This window comes from Saccopteryx leptura, chromosome 1 (assembly GCF_036850995.1).
Source record: "Saccopteryx leptura isolate mSacLep1 chromosome 1, mSacLep1_pri_phased_curated, whole genome shotgun sequence".
Taxonomy (NCBI): Eukaryota; Metazoa; Chordata; class Mammalia; order Chiroptera; family Emballonuridae; genus Saccopteryx; species Saccopteryx leptura.
Genome location: NC_089503.1, coordinates 390,483,659 through 390,503,368, shown reverse-complemented (window position 1 = coordinate 390,503,368; position 19,710 = coordinate 390,483,659). Strand labels below are relative to the sequence as shown.

The following is a 19,710-nucleotide window of genomic DNA, read 5'->3' as shown; positions in this document are numbered from 1 at the left end:
GAAGCTCTCCCACGCGGGTCTACACGCCTGGCAGGAAAACAGGGCACCAATGAAACCTCTCCGCGCACCCGCGCCTCCTGCTGTGCCCGTGTTGCGTTCTCTGTCGCCCCCTGCCGCCCGCGCCGAGCCCCGCCCGCTAGAGAATGTCATCAAAGACTAGACAATTACTGCCTGCTGGTCCTGGGGGCACAGAGAATGCTGTCCTTCAGAAATCAAGAACAATCAGTCTCCCGTGGACAGCTCCCAGGCCTGAGCCACGTGGACGGAGCAGTGAGACCCCAGGATGGGTGTCACCCTCAGTGTCCCCACCAGTGGGACACAGCTGAAGGTGTACTGAGGTGAGAGCGCCCTCCTTTCTTCCGTGTGGGGGCAGCTGGGTGGTCACTCAGCCTCCAGCGAGGGGCAGGTGCCCGGTGTTCCTAGAGCCGCCTCTGGTCCCCACTGAGCCCACCTGCACAAACCAAATGACAGGTTCAGTGTGAGCAGGACACGCTCACATTAAGGCCAATCACTGCCATCCGCAGGGACTCTTGTAATAAGACAATCGAGTTGGTCAGTAGCTGGAGCGGAGGGCAGACCCTAGGGAGCCCTGAGCGCCCCCCAACCTCAGCCGCCTGGTAGTCATCGCCATCTGGGAGGAGCCGTCTCTGCCCAGACGGCCCTGTCCCCATCAACTCACCATGACCATGGAGAGCGAGGCCGGGACCCCACAACCACTGGCTGCCACCACCCACAGCCCTGCGGGTACCAGGCCAGGCACCACCGGGAGCTGCAGGGAGCAGTGATGTCACATGAGGGCACCCTTCAGATGGGCGGGGGGGGGACAGGAATGTCATCACAAGGGAGGTTCTGGGGAAAGTGAAATGGTTCAGTGTAAAGAACGGGTATGATCTCATCAGCAGGAATGCCACCAAGGAAGATGCATTTGCACACCAGACTGCCCTGAAGGACAGTGACCTCGGGTAGGAGATGGACAGACAGGGGAACTCTATTCTGGTGAACGAGTAAAGGAAGCGGAGGCGGCACATGTCACAGCCCCCACCCCCCTGGCATCCAGCACAAGGCAGGAAATGTGCAGCAGACCGGACCCAGTACAGACGCTGTCCACGTGGCCGGGGTCCTCTGCTCTGTCACCTGCAGAATGACCAGAATGGTGGACAGGGGAAAAGCATGAGACAGCAGAGAACGGGCTGAGGCCCAACAGCACCGACCCTCCCGCAGGAGACGGTTCCCACCTACCCCATGGGGCACCCGGTGGGCGTGGACCCCAGTACTCGGTCCCCGTGCAGGGAGAGGGGATGCGGGGTGCTGACAACCACGGGGCAGGAGAGCAGGGGGACCAGTAAGCAGAGTAGGTATCAGAGCTAAGACCACAGAGCCTGGAGAGGCCTGCGATGCCCCCCAAAAAAGGAAAATCAAGGAGAGGAGACCCAAGGTCAGCAGCCACCTCCAGGTCGGTGGCGGGGCGACTTCAGTTACTGACACAGAGGGACACAGACGCCCAGAAAACCCTAGACCACAAGGCGGCCAGGAGACAAAAGCAGCCCCTCCACCAGCTGAGAACTCCCTGCTCTGGGGCTGAGCAGGGCGGGCTGAGTGAGTGCGGGCTGACCTTCTCTGCCTCATCGGGTCAGTCAGCAGCAAGAAGACATGGACACGGAGTCCCAGCAACAAGAAAGGAGCAGAGGATTGGAGCTGAAGACCTGAGGGCTTGCTTTTTCTCCATCCGCCAGATAACTAGAACCACCTGCATCTTCTATGCAGCACGGGGTTTTTTGTCGTTATTGTTTTTACCTAAAGACGTCTCTCTTTTGGTCATGACAAACGTGCTTTTTAAAAAAAATGAAAAAAAGAAAAAGCCTGAATATTCTCAATATGCTTTTAAAATTTTTTAAATTGTTTCATATCTGGTCAAGCTGAGATTTTTAAGAACCTCATTTTTATTTTGTAATAAATATATACAACTTGATTCTTTCTAGAAAGTCAACAAACTGCAGACACCTGTTTGTAAAGGTCTTAAATAATACTGATAATTTTTAAAAAGACCATCTCCTAACACCCCCTGGAAATTACCCCCGGAACTTGAACCTGAGGGTTTGGATTCCAGGCAGGAGGTGGTTTGGGGTGTAGACCTTGCTGACCCAGAGGGGGCTCTGAAGGACGGGGTCCCACAGGCGGAAGACCAAGGGCAGCTCTGAGGAGCAGATGAGTCCTGATGGGAGAGGACAGACGGGCAGAGCTAAAGCCACCTCAGGTTACCACACAGAAGTGTTTGGAATGAATTTCCAAGCCTTTGGAAAATAAATAAAATATAGGTGTAACATAAAATTTACCACTTTTTTTTTTACCATTGTAAAGTGTACAATTCAATGGCACTTAGTGCACAGGCAGTGTTGTGCAACCATCACCATGATTTAATCTCAAAGCAATTTTTTCCCCCAAGAAGGAGTCACTTACCCAGTAATCAGTCACCCCCATCCCCACTACCCCCGTCCACGGAGTCACTGATCTGCTTTCTGTCTCCCTTTGCCTCTTCTGGATATTTGATGTAAATGGAGTCAGACCACACGGAGCTTTTGTGTCTGGCTTCTTTCACTATCACAGTGTCTTCAAGGTTCATCCATACTGTAGTATCGATGAGTACTTCATTTTCTAAATGTTCACATCATATTGTATATTATGGTTATACCACTATTTCTTTATCCACTCATCAGCTGATGGACATTTGTGAATCGTATCGTCTTTTAAATCATGTAGGGGAAATAGCTACCAATAAAAAGCGAAAATACTGGCTTCTATGTTTAGCTGTGCAGTTCCATGTACTGTTCTTTACTTCTTCATCTAGTTTGAAATCACTTTTTAGTGTCCTTTTGTTCCAGCTTAAAGGGATCCTTCCAGCATTACAGGTAGGTGAGATGAACTCCTCAGCTTTTGTTCACCTGGGAATGTCTTCATTACTCCTTTATTTCTTTTTTACATTTACTTTTTTATTTTTCTGTTAGAGTTAACACATATTATAATAGCTTCAGGTCTGCTGCCTAGACATTAGACATTTATATCACTTCCAAAGTGATGAACCTGATAAATCTAATATCAATCTGGCAATGTACAAAGTTATTACAATATTATTGACTGTATTCTCTACACTGCACTTTAAATCCCTATGACTATTACGTAACTACCAATATGCACTTATTAATCCCTTCACCTCTTCACAGACCCCTACCACCTGCCTCCGGAACAAAATGTCCTCTGTATCTATGGGGTTATTTCTTTTGTTTGGTTGGTTTTTGTTTGTTTAGATTTCACATATAAGTGAAATCCTCTGGCAATTATCTTTCTGTCTGACATATTTCACTCAGCACAATACGCTCTAGGTCCATCCATGTTGCTGCAGATGGAAAATTACATTCATTTTAGGTCTGGGTCATATTCCATCCTATATTTACACCACTTCTTCTTTATCCATTCCTCTACTGAGGGACACTGCCTAGGTCACTTCCATATCCTGGCAATTCTAAATAACGCTGCAGTGAACACATGGATGGATATGTCTTTCTGAATCGGTGTTTTGGGTTTCCTCAGATACACACCCAGAGGTGGAATTGCTGGGTCCTTCTCTGTCTCCTGTTCGTAGCCTTTGTTTTAAAGTCTATTTTCTCTGATACAAGGACTGCTACCCTAGCTTTTCTCTTTTCATTTCCATTTTCATAAAACATCTATTTCCATCCCTTTTCTTTCAGTCTCTGTGTGTCTTCTGATCTGAAGTGACTCTCTCTGGTTGACAGCATATATATAGGTCTTTTTCTTTCTTATCCATTCAGCTACCATATTTCCTTCAATTGGAGCATTTAATTTTACATTTGAAGCAGTTATTGATAATTAAATAGTTATTGTCACTTTATTATTCATACATATATGCCTTTTTCTTGCATTTTTTAAAAGAAGTCCCTTTAACATTTCTTGCAAAACAGTTTGGCGATGATAAACTCCATAAGGTGTTTTTTCTTAGGGTTTTTCATTTTGGGGGAAGCTCTTTATCTGTCATTTGAGTCTAATGATAGCTTTGCTGGATCAAATAGTCTTGGCTGTTGGTCCTTGCTTTCACGACTGTGACTATTTCATGCCAAGCCTTTCTGGCCTGCAAAGTTATTGTTGCAAAACCAGCTGGTAATCTTATGGGAGTTTCCTTTTAGATAACTGTGTTTCTTTTGCTGCTTTTAAGCTTCTCTCTTTGTTTATAACTTTTAGCATTTTAATTATGACGTGTTTCTGTGGACCTCTCTGTGTTTCTCTTGTTTGGAACTCTCTGGGCTTCCTGGAGTGTATGTCTATTTCCTTCACTAAATTAACAAAGTTTTCAGTCATTATTTCTTCAAATAGGCTTTTCAATGCCTTGCTATCTCTCTCCTTTTTTCTCTCTGTCTCTCTGTTTCTCTCTTCCTTGTAGTACACCAGTGATGTGAATATTGTTATACTTGATGATGTCCCAAAGGTCCCTTAAACGATCCTCATTTTTAAAAATTCTTTTTGTTGTTATGATTGGATTGTTTTTGCTAACTTATATTCTAAATTGTTGATTTAATTCTGTTTCATCTAATCTGCTGTTGATTCCATTTAATATACAGTGATACCTCGGTTCTCGAACGCCTTGACTTTCGACCAAATCGGTATTCGACCAGGAAATTCGAAAAAATTTTGTCTTGGAATCCGAACAAATATTTGGAACTCGAACGTCCGAGATTAGCCGAGTTGAGCCGAATGGCGTTCATTCGGCCGAGCGCGCCTTGCCTGCGTCATCAGTGTGAGTCACGCTTTGTCACGCTTTGTGGAGAGAGAGAATCACGTTTTTGTGGAGAGAGTCACGCTTTGTGGTGAGACTCACGCTTTGTGGAGAGACTCACGCTTTGTGGAGAGAGTCACGCTTTGTGGAGAGACTCACGCTTTGTGGTGAGACTCACGCTTTGTGGTGAGACTCACGCTTTGTGGTGAGAGTCACGCTTTGTGGAGAGACTCACGCTTTGTGCACGCTTTGTACACTGAATTTAACCCTTAGACATGGGTCCAAAGAAAGCCAGAAGTGGTAATGCAGACAAAGGTAAGCGGAAAGCTGTGAGAACAACGATTGAGCTGAAAAAAGAAATCATTGCCAAATATGAACAGGGCACACGTGTTTCAGATCTGTCTGCTGAGTATGGCATGCCAAGATCTACTATCTCAACTTTCCTTAAGAATAAAGCTGTTATAAAGGCTGCCAATGTTGCCAAAGGTGTTACATTGTTAACAAAGCAAAGGCCTCAGATAATGGAGGAAATGGAGAAGCTGCTTCTTATTTTCATTAAAGAAAAAGAGTTAGCAGGTGACAGCATCAATGAAGGCGTTATTTGTGAGAAAGCACCAGTAAATAGGCATATTTTTGGGGCTTGGAACAAATTAATCCAGTTTCCATTATTTCCTATGGGTTTCATTGTTTCGGTTCTCGAACAATTTGGTTCTCGACCGTTCTCCCGGAACGAATTATGTTCGAGAACCGAGGTATCACTGTATTCTTTATTTTAGTTTCTGCGTTAGCCGGGTTGATGGACGCTCAGCTATGGTCCCCATATGTGCCTGCAAGATTGGGGCTCAACAAAGGAACAATGACTCCTGCCAGCACTTCTGTCTGGGAGAAAGCTGCCCCTCTAACCCTTGCTCTGAAGACAAACTATTAAGTTCCTCCCTGTGTGGCCTGGGCATTTTTGAGCTGCTGTCCCTGAGCCAAATCTCATCATGAGTCTATTAACAAATCAGGGGAACACTGGGACCCCAGAAGCCCTGTCTCACTGAAGCATAATCCTCACTGGTTTCAGAGCCAGAAGTTATGGGGACTTCCCTTCTGGAACTCTGGGCTGAGAAGGCTGATATTGTACTGGGATCCCTCACTCATTAGTAGGAACCTTCCCAACTGACTTACCCATTTCAAGTCTCAAAATTCTCACATGGTGTGGGGGCATCCTGTTTGTGTCTCTTCCAACCAGTCTTGTATTATTTCTTTTTCATATTCTCAGTTATAGAATATCTGTTCAGATGGATTTCAGGTGTTTCTCGATGGTCTTTCTGTGGTTTTGTGGTCATTTTGATGTGGTTGTGGGAGGAGGTACATACAGCATTTCCCTACTGTGCCTTCTTGACTGGAAATCTCTCCTTTATTTCTAAAGGATACTTTTGCCAGAGATAGACATTTTTGGTTGAGTTTTATCAGCCTGAACTTTTCATCCACTGCCTTTTAGAATCTATAATTTCTTCTGGGAAATTGGCTGTTAATCTTATTGAGTTTCCCTTATATGTGACTACTTACTTCTCTCTTCCTGCTTTCAAGATGTTTGTGTTTGGAGGCTGACAGTGTACCTAGAATATGTCTCAGTGTGGATCTTTTTACATAATTCTCCTTGGAGTTTCTTAAGCTAATTGGATATGTAGATTTGTTATTTTCATTAGATTTGGAGGGTATTAGCCATTATTTTTTATACACTTTTTCTAATGATTTCTTTCTCACTTCTCTTTTGTGGATTCCCATGATATGTTTGTTGATATGTTTGGTGATAGCTCACAGGTTTCTAAGGCTCTGTCATTTTTATTTATTCTTTTTTCCTTCTGCTCCTCAAACTGCATAATTTTTCAATGAGCTTACCTTCAATTGTGCTGATCCTCTTTCTGCATATTCAAATCTGCTGTTGAAACCCTTTGGTAAACTTCTCATTTTGGTTATTGTACCTTTCAGCTCCATGACTTCTGTTTCCTTTTTGAAATTTCTATTTCTTTATTGAGACTCTTTATGGGGTTAAACATATGTCTCCCAGTTCCTTTACTTTTATGTTTCTGGTTTCCTTTATCTCTTTGAATACATTTAAGAAACTTGATTTAAATATTTGCTCTATAAGCCCAAAGTCTTGGCCTCCTCAGGAATAGTTTATCAGTCTTTCTTTCTTTCTTTTTTTTTTTTTTTCGCCAGTGAATGAGCCCTACTTTCTGGATTCATTGAATGACTCAAGTTTTTTGTTGAAAACTAGATATTTAAAACATTATTATGTGATAATTCTAAAAACCAGATTTGTTTCTCTTTCCTGGCCATAAATTTTCTTGTTCATTGTGCATTATGATTAATTGTATAGTGACTTTTCTAAACTATTTTTGTATACACTGTAGTCTTTGTGCTCAGTGAAGTCTCTATTCTGTCAGTGTAGGGGTTGGGTAATGATTTGACAAAGATATACTGAAATGTCTGGAGACAAAAGAAAAATGGACATCTCCCAGATTTTGGAGCTGGGATCTGTGTGTGTGTGAATTGGGACAAGCCTTCAACACTCATCTGTGCCATTTACAACTCTTGTCTTTCCCATTACTTCCTGCTCATGTAGAGATGGAGGTCAACCTGCGGTGACCTCATGGCCGTCTTGGGTCTTTTCTGACCACATGCCCTGAGCTGGACGTGCTCATGGCCCTCAGGACTCCCGGGAGGATGTGAGAGTTCTCACAACACTTACTGCCTGTGGCTCCTCCCTCCCCTGCTTTTTCTCCCAGGCTCTTCTCCACGTCCATTATTGGCCCCAGCTGATGTTTTTGTCCTGGACACAGCTGCTGGTTCCTTGACATGAAATAGTTTTTGCTCATGGTCTTTGCCTTAGTTCATTCTCTACTCTGAGAGAGTTCTGAGTTAGAAAAAATAAAGATAAGGCACTTACATCCATCCTGCAAGGAGCCACCTGACAGGTCAAACAGAAAATCACGATTCTTTGACAATGCCCACCCTGATTCCTCTGTAACCAAGAACCCACTCACACTGGTGGCACTGCCTTCAAGGTCACAGCTCAGCTGGGGAGGGGGGTCAAAGTTAACCAAGACAACACAAAGCTCTCCTTTTCAATTCCTGTTTCCTTCTCCTGTTTTTTAACATTTCTTTGGTAGCTATAAACACTCTAAATTTTCCATACTTTTGATAAAGTTGATTCTGAGAGTTTTTGCTAGATTTTCCTTTGTTCTGAGTAAAGATGGACCTTTGAGGTTGTCTAGGCCACCGTCTTCTCTGAGGTCACTCCCTTCAGCCTATTTAAAGTTGTACTTGTGCATCACAATTCCTGGTCTTCTGAGGACGTCCAGGTAATGCATTCATTTGGTAACATTGACTAAGTACCTACTTTATTCTGGGTACTGTGTATAAGAAGTGGCATCTGAATAAAACTATCAAGTTCTCTCAGCTGTCGAGGATGACATCCCCTGGGTGTGGTGAGATACATGGAAAGAAATTATAGCACAACATGGTATTTTATTTTTTTTATGTGTTTTGAACCTGACATTATTAATATGGTATAAAGACTGTGTTAATTTATATGGACCTATCATTACCAATTGGTTTTTCTGCTTTCCTTCCTTCTTAAATATTTCTTTCTTTTTCTTTTTTTTGCTGAAGCTGGAAACGGGGAGAGACAGTCAGACAGACTCCCACATGCGCCCAACCGGGATCCACCTGGCAAGCCCACCAGGGGGCGACTCTCTGCCCACCAGGGGGCGATGCTCTGCCCCTCGGGGGGGGGGTCGCCCCGTTGCGACCAGAGCCACTCCAGCACCTGGGGCAGAGGCCAAGGAGCCATCCCCAGCGCCCGGGCCATCTTTTGCTCCAATGGAGCCTCGGCTGCAGGAGGGGAAGAGAGAGACAGAGAGGAAGGAGAGGGGGAGGGGTGGAGAAGCAGATGGGCGCTTCTCCTGTGTGCCCTGGCCGGAAATCGAACCCGGGACCTCTGCATGCCAGGCCGACACTCCACCACTGAGCCAACCGGCCAGGGCTCTTAAATATTTCTATATATTCATTGTCAATATATGGAGAGCAGGCATTTTGCTAATATGTGCACTTATACTTATTTGAAAATATATCTTTTTATTCCTGTACTTTGAAGGCCAATTTCCCATCCCAAATTCCTACTTTGATAGTGGTTTTCCCTCAGTCTATGATGACCACCTTGCCCTGTCCTCTGACCACCACTCCTGACAGGGGGACTGAGCCACCTTCTACCTGCAGTTCCTTCCAGGTGACCTGTTTCCTTCTGTGGCTACTTTAAGGTCAGCATTTGTCTCTGTGTCTGATGCTCCAGTGAAACATGAGTCTGTGTGGATCTCTGCAATGTCTCCTTAGTCCTGAGCCGTAGTCTCCCCACACCGCGCCCCCTCCATGTGCTCTCTTCTCCCCTCTGGACTTGAACTAGACTCATGTGAAACCTCCTCATTCAGTCACCATGCAGCTGTGGTCGCAGAATAACGGCCACAGGAATACGTCCAAGCCTAATCCCTGGAGCCTGTGACTGTCACCATGCTCAGCAAGAGGGACTTTGAGGGTGATATTAAAGGCATGACCTTGGAATAAGAGATTGCCCTGCTAGCAGGGAGGGGCTAAACAAATCTCCTGGGTCCCTAAATGTGAACATGACTAAGAAGTGTGGGTCAGATGGAGCACTAATTTCATCTGTAGTAATTTCTACACAGTAACATACCATCAACCCTGTCTTCTTTAGTCTTAATGAAGTGGTGGATTTCATTAAGACATTTCAAGTTTAAATACTCTTGTATTCCTGGAATACATAACTTGGTTAAGATATTTGCTTCATATTATATTGAGAGAAATAGTCTGCTGAATTTTCTCAGAATTTTCACATCTACTTTCTTAAATATGACTTTCCTATTTTTTCTTCATTTCTTTCTTAGCTGGCGTTAGGATCGATGTTATTCATGCCTAGTAAATGAGTTGTTTGGCTTTCCCTACATACCCTCATTCTCCTGAATACTGTGCAGAAGAGCAGGAGTCTTCCGGGAGGGTTCAGTGGACTCACCGGTAGAAGACTGGGTGTGGCTGGAGGGAAGATGAACGTTAACAACTGTTGTAACTTCCTTCTTTACAGTCTCTTCCGTTGACATCAATTTCTCCAGCTGGCAGGCATCTCTCCTCATCTCTGGCTTTATCTGTCCAGCTGCCAATCAGACAACTCACTTGTATTTCTTTCTTTTTTTAATTTTCTGTGACAGAGACAGAGAGAGGGACAGATAGGGACAGACAGGAGGGGAGTGAGATGAGAAGCATCTATTCTCCGTTGCAGCTCCTTAGTCTCCTTAGTTGTTCATTGATTGTCCTCCCACATGTGCCCAGGCCAGGGGGCTTCAGCAGAATGAGTAACCCGCTGCTCAATCGGCAACCTCAGCGTTTTGAACCTGGATCCTCCACATCCCAGTCCAACAGTCCACCCACTGCCCCACCTCCTGGTCAGGCTCTCTTGTATTTCTAACAGATGTCTCAGCTCCAACATCTCTTACAACGAATGCCTGTGATGCCCCCTCAGATATGCCTCCTCCCCATCTTTCCTGACAGTGTCTGTCTCTTGCATCCTCTGAGATGTTTAGGGATTTGACTCCTCTCTCAGCCCAGACTAACCATCAGGAATGCTGTGAGTCCACTGCGCGCCCCATAGAAGCACCTCCAGCCTGGAGCTTGCCAGACCCTCCTGCTCCCACTGCCCCCTCGCCTCCACGTCTGTTCTCAGCACAGCAGCCACAGGACCCTTCAAAGGGGACGTCAGACCACGACCCTCTCCTGCTCTCAACTGTGACTCCCACCTCACTCAGACCACAGTCCCTGCCCTTCTAACGTCCTCAGGCCACGTGGTCTGGCCAAGCCTCTGTCTCATCTCCATCACTCTCTGCCCGATTCCCACACAGGCCTCCTTGCTCTACCAGACACCTCACTCTCCTGCCCCAGGGCATCTGCACTGGAGGTTCCTACCTGGACAGCACTCCTGTGCACATCCTCATGGGTTTCCTCATGTCCTTCACATCTTTCCTCAAGGCCACCTTCTCAGGGAGACTCACACTGACCCCCCAAATCACACAGCCATCTTCCTGTCCCCACAGCCCACACTCGGGGTCACCTTCCCCACTGCGTTTTCCCAGGACACCTCCCCCTTCTGACACAGACACCTCCCTGTTTACTGTGCTCATACGCACACCTGTCTCTTCCCACACGACACAGGCTCCCAAGGCCAGCAGTGTTCCTGATCTGACTTCAGTGATGTCCCCACGTGAACAACAGTGCCACACGTCTGCACACAACCAGCCGTGGTTCCTGAGTGGTCCGTGTGGGGCAGCTCCCTGCGCTAGAGACGCGTCTCTATTGATGGGGCCTCAGACCACAGCTGTCCTGTGGTGGCTGCAGCACAAGGTGCCCTCACACTGACCCCAATGCACCTGCACTTTCCTGGGCTGCTCCCCCTAAATCTATAGTGGACCCCACTCTGCACGTCCCAGAGTCTGCACTGAGCCAGCCCTGGAGCGCAGGGCAGGGGAGGGAGGGTGGGCAGAGAGAATTCCAGCAGGGACTTCTCTAAGGTGAGAAATTCCTCCACTCTGCTGATACGAGAACTTGTTTTTTTAATTTGTTTTGAGAAGCTTTGGAAAAGAAGGAAAAAAGCATCAAGTCACAAAAGGAGGAAAGAGCAGGATGCGTCTGAAAACTCTCGACACCAGAGACCCTATGTGCAGGGACCCCCTTAGCTCTGTGGGACAATGACAGACAAGTCATCACCTGCTGCTGTCAGACAGGGACACCCAGAGAATGAGACTGGAACCCCCAAAAAGAACAAAAACAGTCCTATTGCTCCACAGAAACAAAGAAACAACAAATAAAGACCCAGGAGACAGGGGCTGATAGGTGGACCCAGGCCTGAGCCTCAGCTGACCAACCATATGATGCCATCGGAGCTCACAGACCTGGAGGGGTCCTTTATTAGGACAAGTTACAAGGCCTGGGTGACACTTGAGTCCCTGTGATCAGAGGTCCTGGAGGGACAAGGTTCTACTGAAGAGATAAGGACAAAGGAGCAGAGAGGTGACCCAGCTGAGCAGTGACCACATCAAAGTCCCCGGTGCACTGAGCACCGACTGGGCACAGGCCTGACCACGCTCGGTCCTCACAGCCTCTCCTGTCCCTGCAACAGACTCAGCACAGCAGACACACGGGTTCTGGAAAGTTCTCAGTGCTCCCATTTATTTCTTCTGAAACTTTAGCATCTTCTCTTTTAATTAACCCAACAACCCTCCATGGCAAGAACTGAAAATAAAAATTCACACCCAGAGTCTTATTTCAATAAGGAGTAAGAAGCTGCAGCTCAGTGCTCCACGAAGTACAGACAGGGGTGGGGAGGGCCCAGCCCCCTCTGCTGGACAGGGAAGTGTGGGGAGGGGACATGGGGGACAGCGATGAGCCAGTCTCCCACCTCCTCACACTATGCTGATAGGAATGCAGACACGTTCAGATGCCCTTTCCACAGAGAGAAGTGAGATATTCCTGAAGTCACTAATGGGGTTGGTGTGTGTGTGTGTGATGCATCTTCTGTCACTCAGTCCTCGACAAGACAGCTGTCTCACGCTGCAGAAGGAAATAATCATGAACAAATTCAGGTCAGTCATTGAAACTGATGACATTCTCAATAGCCCACGTCATGTTCAAAATGTGCCCATAACCCAGTCCAGTCCCCTCTGCCCCAAGCCCTCCCCACCTTTAGAAGCTGTGAGAGACACATCAGAGCCCTGGGCGCAGTCACTGCCTGGGGTAGAACACAACAGGATGGGGTCAAAGCCCCCAGGACAGGAGACTACAGGAGGAACTATGGGGAGTGGGGTGTCTTCCATGGCTCCCGTCTGCACTGTCACAGGGTCTCAGGGGTCACCCCTCCATACTCACTGGCAGCCTGAGTGTAGCTCCCTCCTTTCCCACCTGCAGGAAGAAAACGTCCAGTGAGAGACCAGGGAGGAGGCAGGGCCATGAGATCCTAAAGGAACCCCTAGTCCTGGGCCCCAGAGAAGTTTCCAGAACTGTGACTATAGACCCAGGGCAGGATCAGGAAACCTGAGGAAAGTACATGTGTGGGGACTGGACCACCCATCCTTCTGAAGGTCTGTCCTCAGCAGGACCCTCCCCTCTGACCTGTTACTGTTGGGACCCTGGTCCCCATCCTCAGACTCCTCAAGGTGATAACTCTGTCCCTCATGTTCACACGTGCCTCACTAAAGAGTCAGTGTTAGCAAACAGCTGCAGACTGGGCTAGCATACTTGTGGGGACGGCACTTCCATTAATAAAGTCAACGCAGTTCTTTCTGGGCTTGAAACCAGATAGTTCTTTCTGGGACAAGAAACTCAGACCCCACCCTTCCCTACCTGAGTGCCTCCTCCTCCACATCACAGCTCCCACCACAGCTCCAAGGAGGACCAGGACAGCAATGGTGACCACAGTGGGGATGGTGGCTTGAAGAGGCTCTGGGAAGGGAAGAGAAGGACAGGGCCCTGACCCCCAGGCCGCAGCCCCGACCCTGCTGAAGTCCCCCAGAGGCCCCTGCTCCCTGAGAAGAGGCTCTGTGCCCACGTCCCCTCCTCACCCCATCTCAGGGTCAGGGGCTCGGGCAGCCCCTCGTGCTGCACATGGCACGTGTAGCTCTGCTCCTCTCCAGGGGGCACCACCACGGCCGCCCACTTTTGGAAGCTCCTGTCCCCCGCAGGCCTGGTCTCCACAAACTCCATGTCCTGGGTCAGGTCCTGCCCGTCACGCTGCCAGGTCAGGGTGATCTCCGCAGGGTAGAAGCCCAGGGCCCAGCACCTCAGGGTGACCTCATGGTCAGAGATGGGGTGGTGGGTCACGTGTGCCTTTGGGGGCTCTGAGGAGAAAGGTAAGAAAATTCTAGAACTTTTCATCCCTCATGGACCACTCCAGCAGCACTCATGTGACCATCCTGAGAGTGGACAGGACAGCTGGGGTGGGGGAGGGAGCACAAAACCCAGACACCAACTGGACAGAGGAGCCTGGGATGATCTAGTCTCTGGAAAGTTCTAGAGTCAGAAGGACACAGCCCAGGGTGGGAGGCAGGTCTCTGAGAGATAAAAGGAGTTTCTGGTCCTGACCTGGGTGGAGGCCAAATGACTCAGAAAAGCCAGGGTCAGACCTCAGACACACTGGGTGGGGGACAGAGAACAAGGCCTGAGAAAGTCTTCATGAGTCCCAGGGCCACTGCCAGGGTCAAGGTGAACCGCTAATGCAGGGGTCCCCAAACTTTTTACACAGGGGGCCAGTTCACTGTCCCTCAGACCGTTGGAGGGCCGGACTATAAAAAAAACTATGAACAAATCCCTATGCACACTGCACATATCTTATTTTAAAGTAAAAAAACAAAACGGGAACAAATACAATATTGAAAACAAAGAACAAGTAAATTTAAATCAACAAACTGACCAGTATTTCAATGGGAACTATGCTCCTCTCACTGACCACCGGTGCCCCTTCCAGAAGTGCAGTGGGGGCCGGATAAATGGCCTCGGGGGGGCCGCATGCAGCCCGCGGGCCATAGTTTGGGGACCCCTGCGCTAATGGGTTAGTTCAGGGTTGGTCTCCCCTCCATCCCAGAGAGACTGCACCTAATTGTCCCTTAAGGGGAGTCGCTGTCTGGTCCCGGATCTGAAAACCCTGGGACTCAATGTCCCGACCCAAAGGAGGGTGTTCTGACCCCGGTCCATTTCCTGTCTTCGTGTAGGAGCCGCAGCCCCAGCGGAGAGGAGGGAGCCCCGCGGCCCTGGTACCTGCGCGCTGCAGCGTCTCCTTCCCCTTTTCCAGGTAAAGGCGGAGCCACTCCACGCACTCCCCCTCCAGGTAGATCCTCACGCGCTCCGCGTAACCGGCCTCCTCCCACTTGCGCCGGGTGATCTGAGCCCCGGCGTTGGCCGCGGTCCAGGAGCGCAGGTCCTCGTTCAGGGCGAGGTAGTCGGTACCGTCGTAGGCGGTCTGACTGTACCCGCGGAGGAGGCGCCCGTCCGGGTCCACTTCGCAGCCGATCATCCACTGGAGGATGTGAGACCCTGACCCCGCCCCGCGGTCAGCCCCGCCCACTCGGCCCCGCCCCGCGGTCAGCCCCGCCCACTCGGCCCCGCCCCCGCCCCGACCGCGGGGATTAAACCTAAACCGAAAACGAAACCGGGTCAAAGTCCCGCGGGCTTCTCCTGGGTGGGGTAGAGGGTCCCGCGGTTTCGGGTGCAGCTCAGAACCGAACACTCGCGTGACCGTGGCCTGTCCGTGGGGATGGGGTCGTGACCGGGACCCGCCCGCGTGGCTCACCGTCCGCGCTCTGGTTGTAGTAGCCGCGCAGGGTGTACAGGCCCACTCGGAAATGCTGTGCGTTGTTGTTGGCGCGCTGTGTCTGCTTCTCCCAATACTGCGGGTGCTCCTGCTCCACCCACGGCTGCTCCATCCACGGCGCCCGCGGCTCCATCCTCGGGCTCGCGGCGTCGCTGTCGAACCGCACGAACTGCGTGTCGTCCACGTAGCCGACTTCTATGTACCGGGGCTCCCCGCGGCCGGGCCGGGACACGGAGGTGCTGAAATATCTCAGGGAGTGGGGACCTGGGGACGGGGAGGGGCTGAGACCCTGCGACCCATCTCCCGGCGCGGGTCCTGGAAGACAGAAAAGGGAGGGGAACACAGCAGGGCTCAGGTCCGGACGGTGGACACGCGCCCTCCTCGGGGTCCTGCGCCCCCGCCTGGTCCCCTCGCTCCTCCCCGCGGAGGCCGTTCCCTCCCGACCCGCACTCACCCCCCCAACTCGGGGTCAGGACCAGGGCCCCCGAGAGCAGCAGGAGGAGGGTTGGAGACCTCATGACTGTATCCTTAGGGTCTGGGGATTTTCTGAGTCGGGTCGGTCAGCCCAGATATTATAACCGGGGACGCTTAAGAGGCTGACTGGCTTCTCTAGAAATCAGACACCCAAAGGGAGTGATAGCTGGGGACTCATCATGAGTATCCAGGAAGGAGGACCCCACAAAGGCGGTAAAGGGCAGAAATGAAACCCGGGGAGACTGGGGCTCCCCAACACTGACCTTCACCGCCCAGACTCTGCCCTCCAGTTGGGATCCTGAGAGCCAGGCCTGGGGACCCGGAAATGTGCCCTGACTCCTCCTCCTGCGTGGAGAGCTCTTTGTAACCCTGTGTCCCGGAGTCCTGACCCAGGGACTGTGTGAGGGAAACGGGGAGAGATCCACAGTCTGGGCCCCGCCCCTTCCTCCTCTTCTCTTCCCAGAACCCCTTCCCCTGAAATGCACTCCTTGCCTCCCACCCCTTATCTTCCCCCCTGGACTCTTCTTAAGGAAAATTCACCCCCAGACTTTGATGTCAGAGAGTGAGTCGCCCTGGGAATGGAGGTGGAGGGACAGGGGTTTTCTCTTAACCCTGGAGGAGCTGTGTCTGAAAACACGGGATGGAGATCCTCAGAGACCAGTCTCCCTGTTGTCTGTGAACCCCAGTGGGGAGCACAGTCTTGGGAACCCTGAACATCAGGAAGCTGATCTGTAAAGAAGTGATTTGGCCCCTTGGTACAGAAATGTGTCTAACCAGCACTGCGGTCAGACTCACAAAGCTCCTGAATTCTGCTTTCCACAGAGTGTGTCTGTGACTCGGGATTGTTACATTGTGAAATGATCTTCATTCAGTAGCCCTGAGTTTGTATGAGTCCCTCAAGTCCTCAAAACAGAGAAGGCCAGTGAAGCCCTGTGTCACAGTGCATTTCAACAGGGCATGTACGTTCTCAAAGTTACAAGTGCTCAATGTCATCATTCAAATGATGGAGAGAGAGGGAAGGTTGGTTGCAGATGTCCCAGACCCAGGGCAGAGTAAGGAAAGTTCAGAGAGGGTGTCAGGGAGCCTGGAGCCTAAGTCAGCCTTCAGAGGGGCAATGATGCTGCCTCAGTTTCCTTGCTGTTCTCAATCTTTGACGGGAAGGAGCCTGTGAGAAGCAAGGTCCCAGAGCAAATGGGGCAGCAGATTTGAGAGCACAGCAGCGGGGCCATCGGTCAGTTATGCTCCCTCAGGCTGAGGTCTGGGTGTGCATTCTCACGCTGCCAAGTGACCTAGTGGAGAAAAGAATGACAAGAGAGGAAAAGGGAAGAACTGCTGGACCAGCACCTTTACGTAGACGAGAAGGGATGAGGCCTCGAGCACCAGCAGAGGGATGGCTCTGGCTGGGAGTGTGGACAGCTCACCTGTGGTGACGTCTCCAAGTAGACGGTGTTGGGAATCTGTAATAATCGTCTTCTAATGTGTTCAGTTTCCTCAGTGAAGCAGGAAAGAAGGTCAGGGCTGTAATGAGATGGGGAAGGAGGGTGGATGTTTGAGCAGAGGATGGGGGAGACTGAGGGAACTGTGCAGGGACAGGATGATTGTGGGCGGCAGTGTGGACCACCTGTGGTCTGGGTCATGACATTAACTAGAAAGCCCGGCGATCATACGAAATGACGGCTGTTCTAGATATTATAAATTGTAATTAAAATTATTTGTGCAGGCCCTGGCCGGTTGGCTCAGCGGTGGGGCGTCGGCCTGGCGTGCAGGAGTCCCGGGTTCGATTCCCAGCCGGGGCACACAGGAGAGGCGCCCATCTGCTTCTCCACCCCTCCCCCTCTCCTTCCTCTCTGTCTCTCTCTTCCCCTCCCCCAGCCTAGGCTCCATTGGAGCAGGGATGGCCCGGGCACTGGGGATGGCTCTGTGGCCTCTGCCTCAGGCGCTAGAGTGGCTCTGGATGCAACAGAGTGATGCCCTGGAGGGGCAGAGCATCGCCCCCTGGTGGGCAGAGCGTCGCCCCTGGTGGGCATGCCGGGTGGGTCCCGCTTGGGCGCATGTGGGAGTCTGTCTGACTGCCTCCCCGTTTCCAGCTTCGGAAAAATGAAAAAAAAAAATGATTTGTGCAAAGGTGTCTGCTAATTCAGACTGAATTACCCAGGGCAGGCGGCGAGGACGCCCGTTTGCTTACTGCCCCATGGGGTTTCCCCCTTCTACTTGCTTAATTGCTTAAAGTAGAGTGCAATGAAGGAAACCACTGGCGGTACATTTTTTAAGAGCCACTGCTAGCTCAATAAATAAAGGTGATTTAAATAATAAAATGTTAATTCACATGTCAAAGATCTCTTTGTACACAACATTTCTTGTGTAGATCTTTCCATCATTTTTAAGCTTGCGTTGCAGAGGACCATCAATTATTTTTAATTTTACATCCCTTCTTTCACGAGCTCTTGAACAGGCAACATAAAGTTGACCGTGTCCAAATGCAGGCTCAGGTAAAAAAATGCCAACATGCTTAAGCGTTTGGCCCTGAGACTTATTGATGGTCATAGCAAAGGCAAGTTCTACAGGAAATTGTCTACGTCTCAATTGAAACGGCAACCCTGTTTGAGATGGAGCCAAATCAATTCTTGGAATGACATGTATTTCACCTTTAGAGGAGCCATTCAAAGACTTAGCTATTATGACATTATTATTTTTTTTTATTTTATTATATATTTTTTTGTATTTTTCTGAAGCTGGAAACGGGGAGAGACAGTCAGACAGACTCCCGCATGCGCCCGACCGGGATCCACCCGGCACGCCCACCAGGGGCGACGCTCTGCCCACCAGGGGGCGATGCTCTGCCCCTCCGGGGCATCGCTCTGCCTTGCGACCAGAGCCACTCTAGCGCCTGGGGCAGAGGCCAAGGAGCCATCCCCAGCACCCGGGCCATCTTTGCTCCAATGGAGCCTTGGCTGAGGGAGGGGAAGAGAGAGACAGAGAGGAAGGAGGGGGGTGGGGGTGGAGAAGAAAATGGGCGCTTCTCCTATGTGCCTTGGCCGGGAATCAAACCCGGGTCCCCCGCACGCCAGGCTGACGCTCTACCGCTGAGCCAACCGGCCAGGGCATGACATTATTTTTCAATTGGAGAACCTCTAATCTTGTACCATTGCAAAGACCCCTTCTGGTGTTAAGATTTCTTAACAGCATAATAATTGCTCCATTCTTTAACCTCAATTTGTGAGGTGGCATGCCAAAAGGCAGGACTATTTGAATGCCGTGGCAACTTCACCCCATTGGCTAGTACAGTTATGCAAGCAACCAATAAGCTATCGGCGACAAACAGACACTTAAGCCGCATACAATAAAGACATGACAGTGTCCATATCACTGTTTTATCCTCCAGTCTCCTGTAGCTGCACGAGGCAGGTGCAGGGAGAACAGAGGTAGAATTTCCTGGCTGTATAGTTTTTCCAAGCAAGGTTAACAAGGCACGGGAGATCAAGGCAGAGATTGAAATGCTGTCTCATGGAATTGAAGATGAGTGAGGAGGGAGGAGAGGACATTGAGGGGTGAGGGACGGTGACTAGATGGTAGGATAATAACCTGGGATCCCAGAGGCCACAAAGGACTGTGGGAGGTGATGTAGCACAGGGTGGTCTCAGGCCTGGGAAACAGGCACATTTGTGATGAATGGTTTGCTGACATTACATTACACATGTGATCAATAATCGCACCAGTGTTTCCAGAGCTGAGGCCGCCCTGCGGGGTGAGTAGGGAGATGGAGGGCAGAGCGTGGGAAGCATGGCGTGGAGACTGTGGGAGGGCTGGGTTATTGGCAATGACAAGTCTAGGGGATGACAAGGGAGGGGGCCCAGGAAGAGCAGAGCAGAAGGTCATGGAGGAGAGGAGCTCAGGGAAGTGAGGAGCCAGGGACTGAGCATCCTCTGCTGTGTGTGTTCTGTCCCTGCTGTAAAGTGACCACAAACCGAGTGGCTTTAAACAGCAGACCTTTATTATCTCACGGGTTTTATACATTACACATCTGACATGTCCGCACTGGACT

The 19,710-nt window shown here is 49.9% G+C and overlaps 1 protein-coding gene across 2 annotated transcripts in view; it reads right to left on the bottom strand.

The window, feature by feature from the left end:
• Nucleotides 1-19,710, bottom strand: part of LOC136387813 (patr class I histocompatibility antigen, A-126 alpha chain-like) — a 192,054-nt gene that overhangs the window by 82,930 nt on the left and 89,414 nt on the right. The window contains exon 6 of one of the 2 annotated variants that reach the window (XM_066359879.1): nt 12,758-12,790. The exons of the other annotated variant lie outside the window; for it this stretch is intronic. Coding sequence (XP_066215976.1) covers nt 12,758-12,790 — 33 coding nt within the window. The remainder of the gene's footprint in view (nt 1-12,757; nt 12,791-19,710) is intronic. 2 annotated transcript variants of the gene reach the window in all.